The 26,550-nt window shown below is 37.9% G+C and overlaps 2 protein-coding genes across 2 annotated transcripts in view; one reads left to right on the forward strand and one right to left on the reverse strand.

Annotated features, from left to right (window-relative positions):
• prkdc.L (protein kinase, DNA-activated, catalytic subunit L homeolog) overlaps positions 1-9,981 on the reverse strand; it is a gene marked incomplete at its 3' end in the record, with an annotated part of 95,847 nt that extends 85,866 nt beyond the window's left edge. Inside the window, 7 exon segments of the mRNA NM_001085601.1 lie at positions 646-745; positions 1,839-1,951; positions 3,330-3,438; positions 4,536-4,610; positions 5,462-5,554; positions 5,652-5,728; positions 9,768-9,981. Of these exon segments, the coding sequence (NP_001079070.1) occupies positions 646-745; positions 1,839-1,951; positions 3,330-3,438; positions 4,536-4,610; positions 5,462-5,554; positions 5,652-5,728; positions 9,768-9,981 (781 nt within the window).
• A 541-nt stretch (positions 9,982-10,522) lies between these two features.
• Positions 10,523-21,624, forward strand: mcm4.L (minichromosome maintenance complex component 4 L homeolog; the record flags this gene model as incomplete). The annotated part of the gene is given in 17 exon segments (NM_001087979.1): positions 10,523-10,577; positions 12,578-12,648; positions 13,505-13,669; positions 14,158-14,321; positions 14,398-14,499; positions 14,667-14,762; positions 14,848-14,943; positions 15,074-15,212; positions 15,332-15,552; positions 15,756-15,876; positions 16,550-16,809; positions 17,241-17,606; positions 18,659-18,786; positions 19,102-19,309; positions 19,878-20,106; positions 20,860-20,993; positions 21,153-21,624. Coding segments are annotated over 16 exon segments (2,592 nt in total). The 5' UTR covers positions 10,523-10,577; position 12,578.
• Positions 21,625-26,550: the final 4,926 nt, after the last annotated feature.

The raw sequence follows: 26,550 nt of genomic DNA on the forward strand, positions 1-26,550 counted from the left end.
ACTGAGGCCTGCAGTCTTTGCTTGTGTGAATGCAGGGCTGTGATTGGCTATCCCTTGCCGACTGTGCTTCTGGCAGGGACCATTAGGATACACTCACTTTTCATTTGTCTCATGGGAGCACAGCAGATATATGTGGAACTCCAGTATAGGGGCCTTTTTAAAGATAATGATCATTTAGATATTTCCTAAAAAAGTGTGAGGGGGTTGATTATGCGCCTTTAACAGTAAATTAAATTTCTGATAGACTAAAAGTGTGAGGAGCCTTTAAGGGATAGAGAAACAGTAATGTCAGAGAGTTACCTGGTCACCTAGCTGACCATATCTCCCGCCTAGAGATAAGATTATCTCTGATGCCTACTGAATACACTACCACTACACATCTATTACCTACCATATGTGTCATTGCTCTTTGTAAGGAGCAGCAGCCATGCAAAATCTGGAGCAGTTTATTGGACGGTCATAGAGTTACTTTGTGCTTTAACAAAATATAACGGGAGGTAACAGACAAGAGGAGGAGAAGAAAGAGGCAAGGATTGAATATGAATCCATAAGGTATATGCACTAGGATGATGGATTGAGAAATCAGCTTTGGATAATAATAAGACCAAGAAGCAACATGTAAAATAAAAAAAAAAGTACATTTACCTTCTTCCATGGTTTTAGTAAAATTAATCATAAGTGCAGAGAGACCCTTCAGACACCCAGCTATCACTGGAAACTTTGGGTTTCTTGTTGATGAATTCATCTAAAAAAGGATCATATGTAAATATATAAATTTGTGCTTAACTGAAGTAAAAGTTGACCAGTTGGAAGTGTGCTGCTGAAAAATGCAGGGTTATGATGTGTGCCAAGTACTTGGCCAACCTTAGCATCTCAATGCTGAAATTATCAGGAATGGAAGCCATGTCAGAAAAACAAGGAAAGTAAGTTTAGCTTGTACAGAAGAGTTCAGAGAAGAGAGCTACTAAGTGTGAATAGAGATACAGTGGCCCTACACAATACTTATTAACTTTACCGCCCCTTAATTGTGTATGCATAATACTAATTTGAATATACAACCTCCTTCAGACTGAGCAGCAGCACAACCATCGATATTCTAATCTCCTTTTCCATATTTTCCTATGTGGAAGGAATCAAGGAGGCCCAGGGCTACTTTAATATATGTGTAAAAAAGAAAATAACCTGGGGCCCTTTCAACTAAAATACCTTTTGAATGAAGCATTTCACATAAATGGGGGGCGCCTTATTTTTTATCAGATGTAAAAACTCTGTAACCAATCTCTCTGCTTATCTTAATTAGAAGTTGATGCAGAAGCATAAAAACCAAGCAGCACTCAATATCGGTGTTGAACTGGAGGGTGTGGGGCTCCCCAGGTCTGTCACCTTAGGGCCTCCCCCATCCCAGTAACGCGCTCCCCCACCCCAGATGCGAGCTCCAGCAGAAAACAAACCCAATGCCAACATGCACCCCCATACACATATCACCACCCAGGTACGTTTTGCCTTTTCCTTGCAGGGAGAGGGCTTGGGCTGGCAGAGCCCAACAGGTTTTCTCCCAGTGTCCTGCCAGCCCAATGTAAATGAGATGTTCAGACCAACATATGATCTTCCCCTTATTCAAGTTGGGAGCACAGTACCATAGACATCAATAAGTTAATCATTTTACAGTGGTATTTTACACAAAACATGGGTAAACTTTACTGGAATACAACAGTTTTGCTTTTATTATTTTTAGTGCAGTTGACTTAGTCCCCTGAAAGGCTACCTTGCCCTACTGAATACTTAAAAAATCGAGGGGTTAAGCTAGTAAACAAACTAAACTTAATACATTACAATACCTGTGCCTTTAACTCTCCCAAAAATGCTTTAAAGAGTTTCTCAGAGTTGTATGTCATTTCACATGGTTGCACTTCTCCCAGAATTCCCAGAAGTTCATACACCTTCTCCAGGACTGGAAAAGAGACAGCATAGAGACACTTTTTTCAGTGACTTATTTCACTAAGCTTGATACCTATTTTAATCCATGTATTGTAATATTCCTAACCAGATTCCATGCTCTTAAAGGAAAACTATACCCCCAAAATGAATACTTAAGCAACAGACAGTGTATATCAAATTGAATGACATATTAAAGAATCTTACCAAACTGGAATATATATTTACATAAATATTGCCCTTTTACATCTCTTGCCTTGAACCACCATTTCGTGACTCTATCTGTGCTGCCTCAGAGATCACCTGACCAGAAATACTACAACACTAACTGTAACAGGAAGAAGTGAGGAAGCAAAAGGCAGAACTCTGTCTGTTAATTGGCTCATGTGACCTTACATGTGGTTTGTATGTGTGCACAGTGAATCTTACGATCTCAGGGGGCGGCCCTTATTTTTTAAAATGGCAATTTTCTATTTATGATTACCCAATGGCACATACTACTAAAAAAGTATATTATTATGATAATGGTTCATTTACTTGAAGCAGGGTTTTACACATGAGCTGTTTTACTTTTAATAGAGACCTACATTGTTTGGGGGGTATAGTTTTCCTTTAACTGTGTAATTAATGTGTAATTATATTATATCTCAATTACTTTGCTTGAGATAGGTTTCTTTTTTCATTAAAGAAAGTAAAAATGGGATTTTATTTTTTTGCCTTTACATGCCCTTTAAAAGTTGGGTTTTCTTGAAAAATTTGACTTTTTCGAGGTTAGTTTCACTAAAAACCTCGACTTTTCCTGGAAAAAAAACTATTAAATAACTATATTTATTATGCCCTGAAGCTGCTAAAAGTACGAATCTGAAAATACTCCATTAAGCTTTCTGGTGACAGAAAGTGGCATTCTTAGTCCACTTTAATTGGTCACTTTAATTGGTTCTGTTTTAAAATACATTCAAGCTAAATTATTTTCCTAGATTTCGCCACTTACGAAAAAAGTTAAAAAACCTTTATAGGCATTTACAGATTTCATTTATCTTTACTGATTTACATGAATGCCATTACATACCAGATTTTTGGTGTTACTGGCCCCTAACACTCCTTTACCATAGTAACTGACCAAGTTAAAGGGATAATTCAAGGTTATATTCACTTTTTGTTTGATTTTTTTGATTTTTGTCTTTTTCTATAATTTATCTTTTTGTTAAAAAGCAGCTGTCCAATTTAGAATTTCAGAAGATAGAAATTAGAATATGATTTTTTTTGGTGTCAGTGTGCCCCCCAATATTTAAAATGTAAAGCTGGAAAGGATCAGATGAGGAAGACAAATGATTTAAAAAATTATGAAAAAAGATGATCAATTAAAAAGTTTAGAATACTTTGTTAAACCTTACCTGTATCTGAAAGTTTACTTTTGGTTGCAAGTTCCCCATAGAATTTGTTAAATATTTCACCAATTTTAAATTCTTCAATTATGATAGAGTTCTTTAAAAGCTGAAGTAACTGAAATGGAAATAGCAGAAGAAATAAGCTGTTGTCTGAATATGTTTAGATAATGAAGACTAGGTCACACTTACAAACACAGATGTACATGAGGACATTTGTACTCATAGCTAAATAAGGTCTATTCCGGCAACATTAATTGCCTCAGCTAATTATTGAATCCTGTGGTATTTTTTAAGGATGTACCAAATTCAGTTTATCAAGGTAAAATGAATCAGAACCCTGTGACATTGCTTGTTTAGAAGAAGAATACAAATTAGCATACAATTATTCCCTTTTATGGCTTACTGTAAACAGCAGTCTTTCATGGCAACATATGTTCCTTAAATGTTAAAAAATGAAAATGATATTAAAGGCATCCTGTCATCGGAAAACATGTTTTTTTCAAAATGCATCAGTTAATAGTGCTGCTCCAGCAGAATTCTGCACTGAAATCCATTTCTCAAAAGAGCAAACAGATTTTTTTATATTCAATTTTGAAATCTGACACGGGGCTAGACATTTTGTCAATTTCCCAGCTGCCCCTGGTCATGTGTCTTGTGCCTGCACTTTAGGAGAGAAATGCTTTCTGCCAGGCTGCTGTTTTTCCTTCTCAATGTAACTGAATGTGTCTCAGTGAGACATGGGTTTTTACTATTGAGTGTTGTTCTTAGATCTACCAGGCAGCTGTTATCTTGTGTTAGGGAGCTGTTATCTGGTTACCTTCCAATTGTTCTTTTGTTTGGCTGCTGGGGGGGGGGGGGAAGGGAGGGGGGTGATATCACTCCAACTTGCAGTACAGCAGTAAAGAGTGATTGAAGTTTATCAGAGCACAAGTCACATGACTTGGGGCAGCTAGGAAATTGACAATATGTCTAGCCCCATGTCAGATTTCAAAATTGAATATAAAAAAATCTGTTTGCTCTTTTGAGAAATGTATTTCAGTGCAGAATTCTGCTGGAGCAGCAATATTAAAAATTTTTTTTTCCCATGACAGTATCCCTTTAATACAAAGTTAGATTATACAAATCTAGGTACACAAAAAGGATATGCTTTGAAGTTTAACATCAGCTAAATCATACATGTGCAATTACCAAATATATACACAAAATTATTACCTTAATGAGAAGTTCCAAAGAAGGAATTTTGCATTTTGCAGCTCTGTCTTTTGTGTAGACAATGACACACAAGGTCTAGATAAAACAAAAGAAAAACATTTAGTTTATGTCCTAAATATAATTAGAAAGTTTTAAAATCAGTTTTGAACATTAAAAGTGTACCATAATAATAAATAGAACACAACTTTCTACAAATTACAGGTATGGGGCCTATTATCCAGAATTCTTGGGACAAGGGGGTCTCCGGATAAGAAATCTTTCTGTAATTTGGATCTTCACACATTAAGTCTACTAGAAAATCATGTAAACATTAAATTAACCCAATAGGCTGGTTTTGTTTCAATAAGGATTAATAATTATATCTTAGTTTGAATCACGTGCAAGTTATAGGTTTTATTATTACAGAGAAAAAGGAAATCCTTTTAAAAAATGTGGATTATTTGAATAAAATGGAGTCTATGGGAGACGGCCTTTCCGTAATTTGGAGCTTTCTTGATAACAGGTTTCTAGATAACTGATTCCATACCTATACTAGAAATCGATACACATGCAATGCAACACTGAAGCCCAGACAAACAATATAAATCAGAAAAGGATAAAATCACATTTTTATTACACTCAGTAAACACACTGATGCCTTAAGTGCTTTGTAAACTTATATAGGTACTTAAATTATAATTCTCACCTTCTGAATTAAAAATCCCTCATAATATTATACAAGTATAGGATCTATTACTTGGAAAACTTGTGTTTTCCAGCATTATACAGTAAGCCTTCTAAAAAAATTAAGATTAAATAAAGTTTTTGAGGTAACTAGGTTTAGGATTCTTGCTCAAAATGTCACATTCTTTTGAATATAAAATTATAGAAATGCATTATTTATATAGATTACAAGTTTGCTGGAAGAAGTGCAGAAATATACATACCTTGATATCCATGGCATAAGGCTGCACATTGCTTCCAATTTTCTCCAAAAAAGTATAAAGAAATTTCAGTGCTTCTTCCCTGCAATCTTTAAACTAAAGTAAAAAAAGTACAGTCAGACATTTAACATACTTTTTTAAAAATGAAATGCATATACAACATATCTGTAGTATAATAATTGTTATTACTTACTTCATCACTGGAGAGGGATTTGCGGACAAAGGCAAGTAGGCCAAACTCTTTTGAAAAAATTAAAGAAGTGTTCAAATCTGAAAAAAAAAAACAAAACATAATAATAATATGAAGGTCAAAAAATACAAATATCGGTTGCTTAATAAATACCAACAATTAGATTTATTGGATTATCGAGAATTGGTGCAAACTGGATCCCAGTAACAAATTATTTTCAGAATAAACTGCAATAATTCCCACATTATAATACAAATCAAATTATAGCTAAGTACAACAATGGGTTAGCATTAGAACCATTTCTGCCATTTGTAGCAAAAGTGGATGCATTCCCTAGAAACATTGCAAGCTCAAGTGCATACTGTGCTTGTTTTTGGACAGCTGCTTTTTATACAGGTAAGGGATCTGTTATCCAGAAAGCTCTGAATTACAGAAAAGCAGTCTCCCATAGACTCCATATTATCCGAATAAGCCACTTTTAAATGGATTTTCTTTTTCTCTGTAAAAATAACAGTACCTTGTACAGGTAAGGGACCTATTATCCAGAATGCTCTGGACCTTTATGTAATTTGGATCTTCATACCTTAAGTATACTAGAAAAACATGTAAACATTAAATAAACCAAATAGGCTGGTTTTGCCTCCAATAAGGATTACTTATATCTTAGTTTGGGTCAAGTACAAGTTTAATTATTACAGAGAAAAATTTGGATTATTTCATTATAATGGAGTCTATGGGAGAAAGCCATTCTGTTATTCTGAGCTTTCTGGATAACGGGTCTCCGGATAATGGATCTCATACCTGTACTTGATACAAACTAGGATATAATTAATCCTTATAGGAAGCAAACCCAGCCTATTGGATTTATTAAATGTTTACATGTTTTTCTAGTAGACTTAAGGTATGAAGACCCGAATTATGGAAAGATCCATTATCCAGAAACCCCCAGGTCCCGAGCATTCTGGATAACAGGTCTCATACCTGTACATTTAAATTATAGAAGGAAGGAGCTATGATCTTTAATCAAATTTAGGTAGCACACCTTGTTCAATTCTTGAGAGTATGGGTGCACCTCCCTCAGTGTCCTTCCACACTTTGAAACACTTGTAGAACCCCAAAATGGGCAGCACTCCAGGGTTTAATTAAAAAGCCCTTTTTTAAAATAGCAGGGCAACATCCACAGCAACGTTTCAAGCCTGTCACGGCTCTTTATCAAGCTAGAAGGAGCTATAAAGACATGAAGCACTGAGAGACCTCTGCTGTGTGTTTCTTTGAGAAACATTGTTACGCTGGTTTCTGCAGAGGACTCTGGCAAGTTTGGCAGTGAACTAGTGATGTACAGATCACTAGTTCTAAACTAAACCTGCACCCAATCCTAAACTGCAAAATGCTGTCATTGTAGGATCTGCACTCAATCAATATCCATTAGGGTTGCCACCTGGTCAGTATTTTAATGGCCTGGGCAGTAAAAATGACACTTGATGTCAATGTTATTAATAGAACAGAATGATAATATAGGAAAGGTCTTTTTCCAGAAAATGTGGCAACCATAGCACTCGCAAATCAGTGGCATGTGGATGCATTTTGCAGAGCAATAGCATAAGCAGAGCGGCTGGGCATCCATGGGACTCTCCCAGTGATATCACTTAGCTACTGTCCGCCTAGCAGCTTATACGCAAGTTCAGCAATCAAATAGAGGTGGGATTCTTTGTGATTGAAAATTAAAGGGGTTGTTCACCTTCCAACACTTTTTTTTCAATTCAGTTGGTTTCATATAGTTCACCAGGAATAAAGACTTTTTCCAAATACTTTTTATTTTCTTTGTGCGACTGTTTTTCTAACATTGAAGTGTAACACGTCATTTTTCACCTTCTAAAGCAGCTTTGGGAGGGGGGGGTCGCCAACATTGTAAACTGTTCTAAATGGATACATTTAGTTGATACATTTCTTATATTTGTCTCTGCAGAATCCCTGAGTTGCACTAAAGACTGCTATTAGAATTGATACAACAGTTCCTAATATTCCCACAGATGCTGCTGAGAAATGTATCAAGTAAATGTTGCAAAATTGTAAAAGTTTAGAGTCTGCACCTGAATTACTGAGCTGCCAGACTCAAACACCACAGACAGGGACATAAAACGTTGAACTTGTACAAAAGTTTAAAAAAAGTAACTGAAAAAAAGTATTTATTTGTGGAGAGCAATCTGAAAACAAATAAACTGAAAAAGTGTTTGGAAGGCAAACAACCCCTTTAAAGCAATTTTAGAAGGTGCTGTATGCACCATAGTAGAAGTCTGACCTGCAGCCAGCCTAAACACACCACGTGGTCACATTTCATTCTGTCCGACCCGGGGGTAAATTCACAATTTTGGGCTAGCACACAATCACTGCAGTGTACCAATGTTCAAATTCTGCTGGAGTGTTCCGATTAACCAATAAAATATGCTCTTAGAATTTACTCTTTAAAGGGGTTGGTCACTTTTGAGTTGAGACAATGTGCAGTTGGTTTTCATTTTTTATTATCTGTGCTTTTGCGTTATTTCGCTTTATTCAGCAGATCTACAATTTGCAATTTCAGTAATCTGCTATTGGGGCCTAAATTACAGTAGCGACCATGCATTGATTTGAATCAGAGACTGGAATAAGAACAGGAGAGGCCTGAATAGAAAGATTAGTAAAAAGTATCAATAAAAATAAGGACAGAAACACACGATCAGATTCGGGAATATTAGTTGCCCAGCCACAAATCTCTTCTCCGGGGCGACTAATCTCCCTGAACTGCCTCCCGGTGGCTACACTGTAAATCGCCGGCGGAACGGCAACCGGTGCGCTATGTTTTCCAAAAAACTTCGGGTGACTTTGGAAAACGAAGCGCTCCGAGTGGCATCCCGCTGGCGATTTACATTCTAGCTGGCGGTAGGCAGTTCGGGGAGATTAGAAGAAGAGAAGGTTTATCACCGGGGGCGACTAAATCTCCCAGAATCTGAGCGTATGTCTTTGCCCTAAATGTGTAGCCTTACAGAGCATTCTTTTTTTAGATGGCGTCAGCAACTTCCGTTGGAAAGCTGGGAAAAGTCAAAAGAAGGCAAATAATTCAAAAATTACAAAAAAAATAAATAATGAAGACCAAATGCAAACGTTGTTTAGCATTAGCAATTCTAGAACATACTAAAAGTTAATGTAATGGTGAACCACCCCTCTAAACTGCTTTTTTCGGAAAATGTAAAAAAAATGGCCTTCTGATAAGAACTTAAAAAGAATATACAAAACACAGTCAACCTGGCTACTTTATGACTCAGTATTGATATATAAAATTATATCTGTCATTTAATATGGAATTTCATTTTTTTACTTGCACATGATCTGCTTACTAGCCTCTAATGCAGGGGTAGGCAACCCACGGCTCCGGAGCCTCATGTGGCTCTTCATCCTGCTTGCTGCGGCTCGGTCTTGTGGCTTTGCCTGTCATGTCGTCTATAGAGCCCTCGCACCTGCTGGCGGCTTCTTGAGTGCGACCGCGGTAATCGAACGTTTAGCTCACCGCGGTCCCACACACTCAGGAAGCCGTCAGCAGGTGCGAGGGCTGTATAGACGTCCCAGGAGTGACAGGCAAGACTGAGCTACAGCAAGATGATTTATTATGGTCCTTACCGCGGTCACACACTCAAGACAAGAGAGGGAAGATCAGCATGGAGCTTCAGAAACAGAAGTCACATTAAACAGATGAGACCACTAGCATTTCATTTATTTCAATGTAGGCCTACACATGCACACTGCACTTCTGTTTGATTAAAAAAAAAATTAAAAAAAAAGGTTAAAACTTTTAAAAGTTTATAAGCTGTATTATGTTTTGCAGCTCCAGACTATTTTTCTTTAGTGGAAGAGGGGGGCAAAATGGCTCTTTTGAAAGTAAAGGTCGCTGACCCCTGGTCTAATGGATCAGAGATTGCTCTGTTAACTATGGCTTTGTTGCTTCGTTATAAAAGAGAAGTAATTCAACAGCCGGAGGGCAATAATCTGGACTGGAAATGGTAATAAGGAAGCGCCTGTAACTGAAGTAACATGGATGCCCCCTGTAGAGTTGACACTTTATTACCATTAATAAACATTCAAACCCACCCAGCGCACTGCTGCCGAGCGCGGACACCAAGCACTCCTCTGCCAGGTTATGCAGAAGGCTATGAGCCCCCTCAGCACCCACACCGGACTCGAGAGACAAGAGGCCATGAAGCTGGTGGAGGCGTCCCAATATACCGGCTGCCGATTCAGCTGGACCCGAGGCGACCCCGTCTTGTCCGTCACCCGAAGAGCCTCCAGCTCCAGCCAGCAGCATGACTGGAACTACTGAAGCTAACAAATAAGTTCCTGGTCCCTAAGAAACCCCAGCCAACCAATGAAAATGCAGTTCCGCACAAATCACGTGCTTCTGCTGGTCTAGATTAAAAGAACAAAGCAATGATGGGAATTGTAGTTTTTTTGTCGGTGAAATAAAGTCCCATCATTTTCACTTTTTTTTTTTAATTTAAGAAGACGCGGGGACACTGAGAGAAAGTAGAAAGAAAATATTTTGAGGGGTGGTTTACAGCCCTGGTCATATCGCTGCATTGACATTACCATATAACCTCCTGTTACCGTAATATACACAGTTTTAAAATGAATACAATATGAATGATATCGAATCATAGAGACTGCAGCGGAAGGCACGTCTATTGAGGAGTTTACAAGATCTCTGCCGGGAACCTCAATAAACACGCCCCTGCAAACCCAGTGCTATGGTACAGTCCGTGTTGACGTTCTAAAAACCCCGCGAAAGCAGCGGTCACGTGATCCTAGGATTGGCGCGAATTTATCAGAGCAGAAGCTGCGGTGGTCGCAATTGTTCTCGCTGCAACTCGCACTTCTCACGTGGATATAAATCTTCGGTCGCAGGTGAGTGCTATTACAGTAATTAATACGTTTATAATAATCTGTGTAGCAGCCATTTACCATGAGAATTAATGTGGGTGTTTAAATAGAAGAGGCACGTTTTGCGCCCGTATCCAACATCGTGGTTCTCTCTGTGTGTTACTGTAACTATTAAACAAGCTATTCCATTCATGAGCACGGCCCTTTGATCTCATTTTTATTCTATAACTGCTGTTTGTGAATATATATATATATATATATATATCAGTCCACGAAAGCACTCACAGCAGTTGCCATCCAGCGTGTATCAAATAAATCCTGAGCTTCATGTAATTTGTATCTTCATACCTTAAAGAAACCGTTCAGTGTAAATATAAAAACTGAATAAATAGGCTGTCTGTGCAAAATATATAAAATGTATATATTAAGGCTAGAGTGACGTATGTCTAACAGAACACAACTTCCTGCTTTTTAGCTCTCTAACTCTGAGTTAGCGACTTTAAAGGAACCTCCCCACACATGCGCAGTTTACAAATTGTAAACAATCGCAATCTGTCTGTCCCATCAATGGGCAATTTTTGTTGTTAGATAATGAAATTTTTTTATCCTGCTTGATCAATTTCCCAACTGATGTTGGCTGAAAAATCGTGAGATGTTCGATCGTTCGTATCCCACTAACCGCACGATAATCCGACGGATTGGTCGGACTGCACTGAAATCGGTCGTTCACCAAAGAAGAATCGTCGCGTCTATGGGGAGCTTAACACCAAAAACTGAAAGTGTTTTAAAGGAATGAATATATAATGCAGTGTTGCCCTGCACTGGTAAAACTGCTGTGTTTGCTTCAGAAACACTACTATAGTTTATATAAACAAGCTGCTGAGTAGCAATGGTGGAAATTGAAAAACGGCTATATGGCACAGGTTATATAATGGATAACAGATAACACCATTATGTTCTACAGAGCTTTTCTGCTATCTACTGTGTAACCTGAACATTTTCTCCTTTGAATAACTGCCCCCCTGGCTACACAGCTGCTTATTTATATAAACAATAGTAGTGTTTATATAACTACTAGTGCAGGGCAACACTGCATTAAATTTTTATTACTTTAAAACACTTTTTAATTTTTTGATGTTACTGGTCCTTTAAGTGGGACATAACTGTTCATTAAGTTTGCAATTGATTTTTAGCATGCAGGTCTGATTTAAAAGCATCAGTTCTGACTCATATGGCCCTCCCTCAAGTCCCTGATTGGCTACTGCCTTATAACTACATCATTTGGAGCTTTATGGATAACTGGTTTTTGGATAGCGGGTCCCATACATTTATATTGTTTTGGTTGGTCAACATAAGTTTGGTGAATCTGCTGAAAGGGATTGTTCACCTTCCAAACACTTTTTTCAGTTCGGTTGTTTTTAGATTGTTCCCAGGAAATAAAGACTTTTTTTTCAATTACTTTCCATTTTTTATTTTTTACTGTTTTTCCAAAATCTAAGTTTAAAGTTGAACTTGACTCTGGTGTTTGAGTCTGTCTGCTCTGTAATTCAGGTGCAGACCCTAAACTGTTACAATTTTGCAACATTTAGTTGATCCATTTCTCAGCAGCATCTCTTGAGTATTAGCAACTATTGTATCAATTCTAACAACTGCCTGTAATGAAACCCAGAGATTCTGCTCAGGGACAAAGATAAGAAATGTATCAACTAAATGTATCAATTTAGAACAGTTTACAGGGTCGGTGACCCCCCCCTCCCAGAGCTACTTTAGAAGGTGAAAAAAGACACTTTACACTTCAATATTAGAAAAAAAGTGACACAGAAAATAGAAAGTAATTGGAAAAAGTCGTTATTTCTGGTGATCTATCGGAAAACTAGCTGTTTGAAGCTGAACCACCCCTTTAAATGTTGGTGTACAGATGTGCCAAAATATTTATTGGCATTGGAGTGATGCATATTCTGCCTTATCTAGCTATACTTGTATTTTGTTCTATGAACGCTTTATATATTTTTTATGTTAAATAGAATGTCCTCTCCAACATCCACACCAAGCCGCAGGAGGAACAAACGTGGGCGAGGCAGTAACCCTCCAACTCGTAAGTGACTTATTGACCTGCTTTTGCCTTTTAGTAATACTTGTGCACATTCAGCAATGTACCATTAGTAATACTAACTTAAAAAGGCTTAAGTAGAATTTGCACCTTTTTGTTAACCAGTCATCAACATCAAATAAGTATTTTGACAAAAGGACATTTTTTAAAAGTGAACTAGAGATTTTTTTTTTATGTGCTAAAGTACACCATGCTTACCTGTAAATTCAGAGCTGTTCCCTTCAGATTAACCTTGTGAAGTCTTCAGGCATAATTGTCCCTCATTAGAATAGCATGAATTTTATTGGCTGGCAATATGGTTAGTTCTTTGTAAAGGAGGAAGGAAGGGACAGAGAATGAGCAGGACTGTCAATTGTCCCTCTTTTGGAATCCATGGGAGGTTTTTCAAATTAAATGTATACCTGCCAGAAAATGTTCGCTTATCATTAGATGCAGGGGTTGGAGAAACAACAAGCTTCAAATTGAAAAGCTTTTAAATGTAAAGGATTTAAATAAGACAAGCAGTTGTTTGGCAATTGGGACTTGTTGATGAAAGGTTTACAAGAAATTGGCCATTCGTCTCACCTGCATTAGGAGGCTAAGAATTGCCCCATCCTGGTTGGGTTGGAAACACACTTTGCATTTTTTGCACTTATGGGGTTATGTAATACAAGGCATTACATTTTCCCAGGGGCAGTAACCTATAGCACCCAATCAGCAGGTAGAATTTACTGGTCGTGTTCAAAAGCAAACCTCTTATTGGTTGCTATTGCCTTTTTTTTATATTCAACTACATCCTGCAAATTTGAGCTATTGCTGTGACCTTTCCTGCATTGTTAAATGAATGCCCAATGTTATGCAGCTCATGGAGAGGAAGTGCAGTCTCCTCCGTCACAGAGACGACGGACAGAAGATTCCACATCAATTGGTGAACTACTGCCCATGCCAACCTCTCCTTCAGGTGACGTTCAGAGCCCCAGTGGACAAGAGCTCTTGTTTTCTAGCCCTGCACCATCAAGACATTCAGGTACGCCAAATATATATTCCTTAATTACATTTTTTTTGCAATAAATATTAAAAAAGTACCTACAGGTGGAGCTATTAAAGGTGTCCCTATAGTAAAAAAAAATTACAATAGTCTAAAAGTTACTACTGAATGTGCCCAAGTGACATTAAAGGGTACTTACTAATGATGATCACTTAGTCTGCAGATTAAAAATCATACACCATTTCTAGAAAGCACATTGCCTGTAGTTTTCTGGTGCAGCTTTTTGGCAGTTAGTGATTATCTAAGGCTCCATTAAATACAATAGACTGTGTGCTACTGATCTCTATGAAAAGTACTGCCACCAGAAGAAAACCCAGTTCTAGCATTATTTCTTGATTGAATGGCTAAGGTTTCTCTGGCTTCTTTTTAAGATTCAAGTGGGTGCTCTGATAAGGAGTAACAAAAAGAATGGTGTGAACCCATATAAGCTGCATCTAACTTTACTTTCTCAAAAATTTTTTGTACAGCCCATCAAAGTGAGCTTGATCTTAGTTCTCCTCTGACTTATGGCACCCCTAGCTCAAGGGTTGAGGGTACCCCAAGAAGTGGTATCCGAGGGACACCTGCTAGACAGAGACCTGACTTGGGATCAGCACGGAAAGTTAAGCAAGTGGATTTACATTCAGACCAGGTAAGTATCTTAAGCGCCATGGCCTGGTGTTTTCAAAATGAGTATTCAGTCATAATTGTAATTATGCTTTTTCAAGCCTGCTGCAGAGGAGCTAGTTACGAGTGAGCAATCTTTGGGACAGAAGTTGGTGATCTGGGGAACTGATGTCAATGTAGCCACTTGCAAAGAAAAGTTTCAGGTAAATATAACTGCTTGGCCAGTCCCAGCACTTATTTTTTAAACCTTTTAAAGGTTTTTTTTTTAATACTGAATCAACTTTTACTTTGTTTTATGACCTTTATGTTGTAATTCCATGTCATAGTTTGGCATTTTCTAACCTGTTAATTATCTCTTCCCATAATGTAGCGTTTTGTTCAGCGTTTCATTGATCCTTCAGCCAAAGAAGAGGATAATGTAGGACTGGATCTGAATGAGCCTATATATATGCAGCGACTTGAAGAGGTATTTATGCTATGGAAGAAAAATAGCTTGCCTCCTAGTATAACACCTATGAAATGTAAAGATTTTTTTCATTCTGTACTTTTAGATAAATGTGGTAGGTGATCCATTTCTCAACATTGACTGTGACCATCTCAGAAACTTTGACCAGGATCTTTACAGGCAGCTAGTGTGCTACCCACAGGTAACTCTTTTGTAATTATTACTTTGTTCCTATAATAACTATGGTATACATGATTTCTAGCTTGTTGAGTTAATATTTGTGTAAATTCAGAAAAACCTCTGATTCAAGTTTGCTTTTTTGTTTTTTTTAGGAAGTCATTCCAACATTTGATATGGCTGCTAATGAGATTTTCTTTGAGCGGTATCCTGACTCCATTTTGGAGCACCAGATTCAAGTTCGACCCTATAATGCATTGAAAACTAGGAATATGAGAAGCCTAAATCCTGAAGGCAAGTTTAATAGGTTCAATGTTATTAATTATGTAGTAGTTTTTTGTTAGTTTTTTTGTCTTAATACTTGCATATGATACAGTTAAGCTAATTACCCTTTCTCCCCCCCCCCCCCCCAGATATTGATCAACTTATCACAATTAGTGGCATGGTTATCAGAACTTCACAAATCATCCCTGAGATGCAGGAAGCCTTTTTTAAATGTCAAGTGTGTGCCTTCACTACTAGGGTGGAGATTGATCGTGGTCGGATTGCAGAGCCATCGGTCTGCAAACACTGTAACACCACACACAGCATGGCTCTTATTCACAATCGCTCTATGTTTTCAGACAAGCAAATGGTGAGTTTTATGTCTCATAACATATGCTAACCACATGTAAAGATGGAATTTGTGTCTTTCATAGCCCCCTTTGGATAAGAGTTGTAAGTCTAATTGTTTAATTTATGACGGTAGTGTCTTTTGAAATGTGCCATAGTGCTCCGTTTTGAGTGACGCTAAGTTACTGCTTATGCAGTGGATTCTCATTAAAATATTCCTCCTAGATTAAACTGCAAGAGTCTCCAGAAGATATGCCTGCTGGTCAGACCCCTCATACAACTATCCTCTATGGTCATAATGACTTGGTGGATAAGGTACAGCCTGGTGATAGAGTGAATGTCACAGGTAAGTTCATGTGCACATTTTTAAAGGAGAACGTTTTTTGCAACATCTCTATTTATTTTCTTACATTTTTTTGTCCACTCATATTTTAGTTCCAAAAACATTTACTGCACCAAATAAGTGGCAACCCAAATGCCACTCTAGGTAGTTTCTCTGCCAGCAATGCCTGTCACTGTGCACACAGGATTTTACCCAAAATATTCACACAAGCATTTCTGGCTGAAATCCACTCTGTGCAGTGACAGGCAGATGCTGTTCCTGTAGAGCCCATACAGCTACATTTGTGAAGAAGCCTACTGTGACATTAGCCTAAATCTCTTACTGGATCCATCTTAAAAAAAAAAAAAAACAATGAAAGGAAGTACTTGCCATGTACACTTTAAAAAAAGAAAATCGTTTTTAAATGTAATTGGTACTGCACTCCGTATGTTCCTAACTAAACTGAAATAAAATCAACTTGAACATTTGAACATTACTCACTAGGAAACCATTTGAACAGGACAAAACTGTTAGGCTGCTGGCACACTGTAAGATTTGGGTGAGATTAGTCGCCCAGCGACAAAGCTCCTCTTCTTCGGGCAACTATCTCCCTACAAATGTGACCCATCTTACCTTGTGCCACCAGACTTAGATTACAGAAGAAATATCTAATTACTCCAATGCTTTATTTCCCCAGGTATTTATAGAGCTGTTCCAATTCGAGTTAACCCTAGAGTTCGAAATGTGAAGTCTGTTTACAAAACTCACATCGATGTAATTCATTACCGAAAAACTGATTCAAAGCGGTTGCATGGTATTGATGAAGACACTGAACAGAAGTTGTTCACTGAAGAAAGGGTTGCAATGTTAAAGGAACTGGCAGCAAAGCCAGACATCTATGAGAGGCTTGCTGCAGCTCTTGCACCAAGTATATATGAGCATGAAGATATAAAAAAGGTATACTTCATTCTTTGTGATGTCAGGAAATAATTATGGAGCACAAAATCCTATATCATTTAAAGGGGTTTATGTCAATAAAACCATAATACTCTTGCACTTGAAAAGAATGTTTATTCATGTATGGATACAGGGATGTGGGTGACAGCCTCTGTTTTTAGGTGCTTCTGCAGCACTTGAAATAACCAGGGTTTTGTATATAGAAATCCTCAAGTCCATGTGTGAGAATCCTTGTGTAATTCGTAGATAGGAATAGCAGCCAGGTTTTTAGTTCTGTGACTGTATTAATGTCATGCAGCAGAGTAACTTGACCCCAAATGATACCTGGGGTTTGATTTTATTTATTTTTAACTGTTCTCTTAACATACATTTTCACCTACTTATGGTTTGATTTATCAATCCAAATTTATTTCTTTTTATTTTTTTTTAAGGGAATTTTACTTCAGTTGTTTGGTGGGACACGGAAGGACTTCAGCCATACCGGAAGGGGCAAATTCCGAGCTGAAGTAAACATACTTTTGTGTGGTGATCCAGGAACGAGTAAATCTCAGCTTCTCCAATATGTATTTAATCTGGTACCTAGAGGTCAGTACACCTCTGGAAAGGGATCCAGTGCAGTTGGGTTAACCGCATACGTGATGAAGGACCCAGAAACGAGGCAGTTGGTACTGCAGACAGGAGCATTGGTTCTTAGTGACAATGGTATTTGCTGCATTGATGAATTTGACAAAATGAATGAGAGCACTAGATCTGTGCTACATGAAGTAATGGAACAGCAAACCCTCTCCATTGCTAAGGTAAGGCTTCACAAGCATTTAAACCCCACATCTTCTGGACTTTATAGGATTCTGGAATTAAAGACATGATTATTCTTACATCAACCCTCTTGCAATATTTATTTTTCAGCTAGGTGCAAGTTCAGTTTACAATTCAGTGAATCACTGCTACAAACTATTACTTAAAGTGATACTGACACTAAAAACTACTTTTTAAAATATGAATGTACATTACGGGGCACATTTACTAAGCTCGAGTGCAGGATTCGAATTAAAAGAACTTCGAATTTCTAAGTTTTTTTTTGGGTACTTCGACCATCGAATAGGCTATTTTGACCTTCGATTCGAACTAAAAATCGTTCGACTATTCGACCATTCGATAGTCAAAGTACTGTCTCTTTAAAAAAAAACTTCAACTACATACTTCGCCACTTTAAACCTACTGAGCTACAATGTTAGCCTATGGGGGCCTTCCCCATAAGTTTTCTAAGTTTTTTCTGATCGAAGAAAAATCGATCGATTAAAATCCTTTGAATCGAAGGATTTAATCTATTTTTACTTTGAACGATCTAAGTATTTGCGGTAAATCCTTCGACTTCGATATTCGAAGTCGAAAGATTTTATTTCGAGGGTCGAATTCGAGGGTTAATTAACCCTTGATATTCGACCCTGAGTAAATGTGCCCCTAAAAGTTACCTATAGGTCATGTATTTTTTTTTATTTTTTTTTGCTGAGAGGTTAGTTTATCTAAGTTATTGTTAGTTGAAGTTTCTAAACCTGACTGTTTTGCCAACCTGACTGTCCCATCTCAGCAAATGCTGTGTGGTAAAGTTATAAGTAGCTTTCAAAAGCAATATTACTATATATGTAAAAAATAGTTTAATTTCTGGTTTCTGTATCTCTTTAAAACAAGCCATGTCTTATCATGCTCAGTGTTGTGTTTGTTCATATAGATGTGTGTGTTGTGGAACAAAACAATTTCTTATACCTAAGCACAATTTAGGTTTTTACTTTCCTTTGTTATATCCGTACTATTGTTACAGTGTGCATTTAAAGTTAATGGTTTCTTGCAGGCTGGAATTATCTGTCAGCTGAATGCACGTACATCTGTTTTGGCTGCTGCAAACCCGGTAGAGTCACAATGGAACCCCAAGAAAACCACTATAGAAAATATTCAGCTCCCACATACACTCTTATCAAGGTTTGTTGTATTCTGAAGCATGTTTTACATTCCTTATCTTCCTTCTTGGCTCTGCTGACGGAATCCCTAAGCTTCATTAAAGGCAGCTGTTAAAATTGATAAAATAGTTGCTCATATTTTAGATTCTGCTGAGAAATATATCAAGTAATATAATAAATTGTAACTTCTGAATCTGCACCTGGATTACTAAACTGCCAAACTGAAACCAGAAAGAGGAACTTTAAACTTACATTTTGGAAAAACCCCTTTAGTCCACTGTTTATCTGCACTATTTTATTTATATATACGGTAATATTAACTTGATGCTGCTTTTAGGTTTGATCTAATATTTTTGATGCTGGATCCACAAGATGAAGCATATGATCGCCGCTTAGCCCACCACCTTGTGGCTTTGTACTACCAGAGTGAGGAGCAGATGAAAGAAGAGCACTTGGACATGGCAGTATTAAAGGATTATATTGCATATGCTCGCACTTATGTGAATCCAAGACTTAGTGAAGAAGCAAGCCAGGCTCTAATAGAGGTAGGTACATGACTGACCTTGAAGGAATGTGCTCACACTTTCTGCAGACAAACATTAGCAAGTTCAGTGTACCGACCTAGTATAAAAAAAGGGGGGAGGGGTAATAAAAACAAAATTTGCATAATTAATGCGAAATTTGTTAAAGCGTTGCTAACTAAACTTTATCATGTGTTGGCTAATGTATTACACTATTTTAAAATTTGGGTTACAAAACATTGTTCCCTTTAAACCTAGCATGTTAATTGGAGCTCCCCCATAAATACTCACTGGTTTGTGTCTGTTGAGCGGAGGGGCACATTCTAATAGTTCTACCCCAGAAGTACAGAGCAATGAGACTTTAAACTCCTCAGCACAGTCAGTCAAATATTCATCAAATGAGCTTGTGGTGCATGGAAGACCTATGATACCAGAGACTCTGTTAATGGCCTACCAGCGCATGAACAAAACTTTAGGTAACCACGGGGTGTGTCTCCTCACTTTCAATTACCAAGTAGCAAATAAATAAAAAAATATCTTTCTAGCATTTACAGTTGCTCAATTTTGCCCCCCCCCCCCTTCAATCTTGCAGGCCTATGTCAGCATGCGGAAAATCGGCAGTGGTCGTGGCATGGTTTCTGCCTATCCCAGGCAGCTTGAGTCTTTAATACGCCTATCAGAAGCTCATGCGAAAGTACGCTTTTCTAACAAGGTGGAAACAATTGATGTAGAAGAGGCCAAACGTCTTCATCGTGAGGCTTTGAAACAGTCTGCCACTGATCCCAGAACTGGCATTGTTGATATATCTATTCTTACAACAGGTATGTATTTAATGGAAGAAACTTGTACCTTCCTGACAATGTGTTAGAAATTGTGTACATTTCATGCAACGAAATTGTAGCAGTCCTCCAATAACAGTAAATTGGTAACTATTTAGATATGTTGGCATATATGTGATGCAGCTGACATAATTCTCATCAATCATGAAGCACTTATGGAAAATTGAGAACAATAACATTTTCTGCCCGCAAACTGTCACCTCGCTGGCTCCCAAACCCCTATGATTTTGACTTAATACATTGCTTACCAGAGCTGTACCAGGCTTGCAGATTTCTCTGGGTGCATTTGTGTTTGTGGCTGCCATTTTTGATTGCTCCATGAGAACATGAGTGATGATGCTTGGGCATACCCCCAACCTGTGTTTTCACCCTTAGCTTAGTATTACAGAAAGTCTTCAGCCATGTGTGACTGCACAGTCTTGAGGATGTTACTTGGGCTCAAAGTGTTATGTTAGTGCAGGAGTAGACCATAAATGTGTAGATTAATTTGAATTTTGTCTTGGCTTTCCTTGTCCTTTTTTAAAGAAGGGAGTTTTAATGGCAAACCCCTGTAAAACCAAACCTCTGCAATTGCGTGAAAGTGTTCATGCAAGTGATTGTCATTGCAATTTAACATTGTATACATTTTAATCTAAAAGCATGCAGTATGTTTTGGAAATGCATTGTGTGTGTGTGTGTCAGCCTTTTTAACTTGGTCTTTGCAACTGAAAAGTTTGTTTTCAACCTGGCAATTAGGAATGAGTGCAACTGCTCGAAAACGTAAAGAGGAATTGGCTCAGGTTTTAAAGAAGCTCATCCAGTCCAAGGGCAAAACTCCAGCGTTAAAATACCAGCAGCTCTTTGAGGATCTACGTGGGCAGTCTGATGCAGTAAGTGGTCTTTTTGTTTTGTTTGTTTTTTATTTATTTTTTTCTTTAAATTTGCGTTGGGCATAGAGATATACTGGCAGTTATCATATTTGGCATTCTTGTGCTTTATTGCAGTTGTGTAGTTATATTATGAACTAATTTTATTTCTGCTTATTTTAGGCCATTACAAAAGACATGTTTGATGAAGCTTTGCATGCCCTTGCGGATGACGACTACTTAACAGTGACAGGAAAGACTGTAAGGTTGCTGTAAAGAGATACTGTCCTGTATTTTCTAAATGTTGAATATGCATCTGTATAATATCCGCTTATGAAAGTGGCTTGGATGAAATCTAAAACTGCAGTGTACATTTTGTAATGTCCTATTTTTGATGACTCTTTTGCTTTTTAGTAAATGTTATATTGAAAAGTGCTTTGCCACAAGTACTCCCGTGTAACTGTTTTAGGCTACTATGCAGAGTGCGAAGGGAAAATTGTTTTTGGATGGACAGAAAAAAACTGCAGTGCATTCCAGCATAATTGTGTAATTATGGTAATTTCACCAAAATAACTTGAATCCAATGATGTACATTAAAATAAGCAAGAGCAACAGTGTTGTATATTGCACCTGTTACATAATAAATAAAAGTTTGTGCACAGCTGTGTTTTAATGCATTGAGGCACTTCCACCCCTCGGGTGATCACTGGATAATATCCCTTGGATTTATAAGTACCCACACACTTGTAGATGAGCACCTATTGACACAAGGAACAGTGGTGCTTCTGTAGTCAGGGTTGTAGGAAGTTTGGGGCAGATTTCATCCTAATAATCAGATGGTTCTGCCTTTTAGAAACCCTACCTCCTTGAGGCCTAAATTCGGTTCTTAATAATGCTTGAAGTTGAAGGCAAACACTTGCAATCCATTTCTCTTGAAAATAAGATCTGCTTTATTTGTGATCAGATTTGCTGACTTATTCATTTATTTGTTATTTACAAATACAGACCCCCAAATTCTGCCTAAAGCTGGCCATAGACTCAAAGATCCGCTTGTTTGGCGACAACAATGGCTGAACGATCAAATTACGATGCGCCAAGGGGCTCCGACAGGTCGGACGGTTAAAAATCTAACCTTCCCGATCGATATCGTGGCCAGATATCGATCGGGAAGACCCGTCGGAAGCCCCCACACACGGGCAGATAAGCTGTCAAATTGGTCCAAACGACCGATATCGGCAGCTTTATCTGCCCGTGTATGGCCACCTTAACCCTCTCCCTGTAAACCCTACCCAAGTATGGATTGACAGCTCCTGTGACCCTGCACTCGTTGCTATTGGAACTTTGCTGAAGCTGCCATACAGCCCAATTCAGTCTGTGCATAATGAAAGGCAACATAAACCCGTCTTAAAACAATGCAATAATGGAGTCCTATGTATTACCCCTTCAGCCATCTAGAGTAAAGAGCCCTACACATAAGATGAAACCAATGATCTGTGTAGGTCCCACCTATCTTTCCAATATGCCACTTCCATCCTAAATCTGTGAAAGCCTCGCCCTGTCCCTGCAAGGCCCAGAAAACACATCGGACCTTTACAGCTCTTGCAGCCTTGTGTTTATTGCTAATGAATTTTTGCTGGAGCTGCTATACAACTGAACACAGTCTGGAACAGGAAAATTAACTTGTTGCTTAACACAATGGGGTACCCATATATAAACCCACCGGTCAACTAGGCCCTCAGGGTAAGGAGCCCTGAATGGCACCCAAAAAAAAAATATGTTGCCACTACCCCTGAGTTAACACCAAGGATCTGCACAAGACAAGCCCCCCTCTTCCTAACATGCCATACCCCAGGCTCAAGCAGCTTAGAGGTGCTTGGAAGTTGGGGATTTCTATGTCCAGGTGGAGTAATTACTTCTGTAACTCTATAAACCAGATGCCCATACTATTAGGCACATATATTAAAGTAGAAGTAAAAATGTTAAATTAGTGAGTGGAGCTGAGTGCTATTCTAAGCCCTTTTGCAATTTGCATTCATTATTGCATTTATTTGATTCCAAGATGTTAAGGGATACAGGTACTATTTATTTACCGTGCCACCTGCTGGTCCGTTTCTGACTGCCATGTAGTGGAGGAAGTTGTCAGGAGAAAGAAAGAGGACTGGACTGATGGTTTTCTGGTTAGGAAAAACATTAGAAACCTCACATAACTTTTCCAAAACAGACCAGACCTTTTTTTTTCTCTCCTAACAACTTCCTGATTACTTGATGGACAGAAACTAATGAATATAAATTAATTTATAGCATATATATTATTATTAACCTGCATTTATAGAGCGCCAACATATTGCACAGCGCTGTAAAGTAAATGTGTTTTTACCACTAAATCACATGAATTACCTACGTAGGACATATGGAGTTACATCACAACCAATACAGGTACAAAAGGTGAGTAAGGCCCTGTGCAAAAAGGCTTACAATCTAAAGGGAAGGGAATAAGACACAAGGTGTGGGAGTGGGCAAGATCAGAGTTAAGTGGGTGAGAGATGTAATAGGCACTGGGTCTGGGAAGATGGGGTGATAGTGGAATTGTTAGCTATGATAGATCCAGGATGTTACAGGTGTTAGTTGGAGGAAAGAGAACCATTTCCGTTTAAGAGAGGCTTAATTCAAGGTAGCGTTGTGACATCCAAGTAGAGATAGCGGACAGGCAGGAGGAGACCCGAGTTAGTAGTTATGGGTTGAGATCAGGAGAGAGTATCGTCAGCATAGAAGTGGTAGTGGAAGCTGAGGGAGGAAGTATAGAGGGAGAATAATAATATATCCCTTAATATCTTAGAATTAAAAAGAAAAAAAACTAAATAATGAATGCAAATTGCAAAGATGCTTAGAATAGCACTCCTCATCAATTTTACTTATAAAGGCAAATTAATAAAGCTTGTATAGTATAAAAATAAAAACTGGGTAAATAGTCTGTGCAAAATAAAGCAATTTTCAATATAGGCAAAAATTTAATGTAATGTATAAAGGCTGGAGTGACGATGTCTAACATAATAGCCAGAATACTACTTCTTGCTTTGCAGCTCTCTTGTTTCCACATTCAGTGACTTTAGGGGGGCCACAACTTTTTACTTTTGAATCTGAGCTGCATGCTAACGATCAATTGCAAACTCACTGAACAGTTATGTCTCCCTTCAAGTCACTGACTAACTCAGAGTTAGAGAGCTGAAAATCAGGAAGTAGTGTTCTGTTCTGTTAGACATCCAGTCACTCCAGCCATTATACATTAGATTTTTGGATAACTAACTACATTAGAAACAATTTTTATTTGGCACAACCTATCTATTTTCCCAGTTTTTATTTTTACTCTGAACTGTTCCTTTAAAGGGTTACTTATCCTTTAACATGGGTGAAAAATTGCTCCCAAGCAATATAACTACACTTGGACAGACAAACTTGCATTGGACAGATCAAAGCTAACACATTTCTAATGTTTACTATGCAGAATAGCATCAACAGATATAGGAGACTCAACAGTTGCTAGGTAAACAAATAGAAGATGGCCAACTAGGGGTTTGTAGCTTTTGACTATGCAACATTTTTTTCTAGTGCTATATTTTAATGTGTGGATTGTAACCTCCTGATGGTCAGGCAAAGTGTGCAATGCCTCCAACTAAGATTTTCACAGGGGATGGGTAGCCCCCATTAGGAAATAAAGTATAATGTTAGGGGGTTATTTATCAAGGTCCGAATTTATCTCAACATCAGCTGCTACAAACTCCGATCTAAGCCGCTCGGGTTTTTAACGCTTATTTATTATTACATTTTCCCGAAAATTTGCTTTGCAGGAAAAACCTCTGATTTTCACAATTTTTTCGTGAATTTTCCCCGAAAACTCTGAATTTTTCACCCAAAAGCTCCGAAAACATTGTGAAATTGCCCGAAACCCCCAACACAACCAAAAATCAATAGGACTGTTCCCATTGACTTTTATGCAACCTCGACAGGTTTGAGATGCCGTATTTTTAAATTCTGGCTTTTTAGCCCTTGGTGTTTAATAAATAACTAAAAATTTGTGATTTTTTTTTTTAAAGCCTATTATAACACAAAAAATCACAAATTTTTCGGATTTCTGGGAATTTTGGGTATTCGAAGCTTAGTAAATAACCATACATGAGATAAACTAAAAATGGGTATATCATACAACAATGCAGAATTATAATGTGGGTTCATATGGTTTACATAAATGTTATGGCGAAGTTCTGTCATTGAACGACTTTGTCACACTAAGATCTGCTACCTTTTCCAAAGTACAGGTATGGGACCTGTTATCCAGAATACTCAGAGCCTTGGGTTTTCCAGGTAATTTATCTTTCTGTAATTTGGATCTTCATACCTTAAGTCTACTAAAAAATGATTACTTCTTGATGTACAGCTTGATGATTTGGTTTTGATACTAGGGAAGAGAGTCCCCAGCCTCAAAAATCCCATGCAGAAATTGGTGAATGCTTTGCTTACTGGGGCAAGATGTGCAATTGTGGGGAAATGGAAATGTACCCATCCTCCATCTGAAACAGACTTTTTGGAAAGAGTCTGCTTCATCAGGAGGATGGAATACCTAACGGCACTTCGTAATGATACAGTGGACAGTTTTGACAGGATTTGGTCTACTTGGGACTCTACTCAGATTGTATAGGTGCCTACTGGAACTGATATGGCCAAGTTTAATCAGTCGGTCATCTTTTCTTTTCATTACAACACCCATGTCCAAACGGAACAGGATCTCGGATGGAAAGGGTTAATAAAGGGGGGAGCCACAGCCATAACTATAGCCACCAATGTTCAGCACAAATACCACAGTAATACCTTTGTAGAGGACTTGCCCAAGGAGGATTTTTTTTTTCCTTTTGTTCTACTATTTGTTGGCTTACATTTTCCTTACTTATATCCCGAGGTATAATCCTTGAGTACAGATGGTTTACCCATAGCTCTGGGTTAATTGCTTGAGTATGTTTTTTCCTGGTAAAGATAAATGCCTCATGATTGTACCAATTATGTGAATAAAAAACAGGTTTATTGGATGTAAAATGATGGCTATATGGTAAAAGGCAATGTGGAAAACAAATGCTTTAGTGTAAAAGAACATTTAAAAATTCCAATCCTTTATTGTAAATGAAAATGTGAAAAACCAATAAAGAGAAAGTAAAAAAAAAAATTATTTATTGATTTTGCTTCCAATAAGGATTCATTATATCTTAGTTGGGATCAAGTTCAAGGTACTGTTTTATTATTACAGAGAAAAAGGCAATCATTATTTTAAATTATTTGGATAAAATGGAGTCTATCGGAGACGGCCTTCCCGTAATTCATAACTTTCTTGATAACGGGTTCCGGATAAAGGATCCCATAGCTTTCCTTAAACTGGCCATAGACGCAAAGATCTGACCGTACGAATCGAGGATTCGTACGATTTTCTGACCGTGTGTGGAGAGTCCCGACATTTTTCGTCCGGCGGAGATCGGTCGTTTGGTCAATCGGACAGGTTAGAAAATTTCTGTCGGCTGCCGATAATATCTCTGCGTGT

This window comes from Xenopus laevis, chromosome 6L (genome assembly GCF_017654675.1).
Source record: "Xenopus laevis strain J_2021 chromosome 6L, Xenopus_laevis_v10.1, whole genome shotgun sequence".
Classification (NCBI taxonomy): Eukaryota; Metazoa; Chordata; class Amphibia; order Anura; family Pipidae; genus Xenopus; species Xenopus laevis.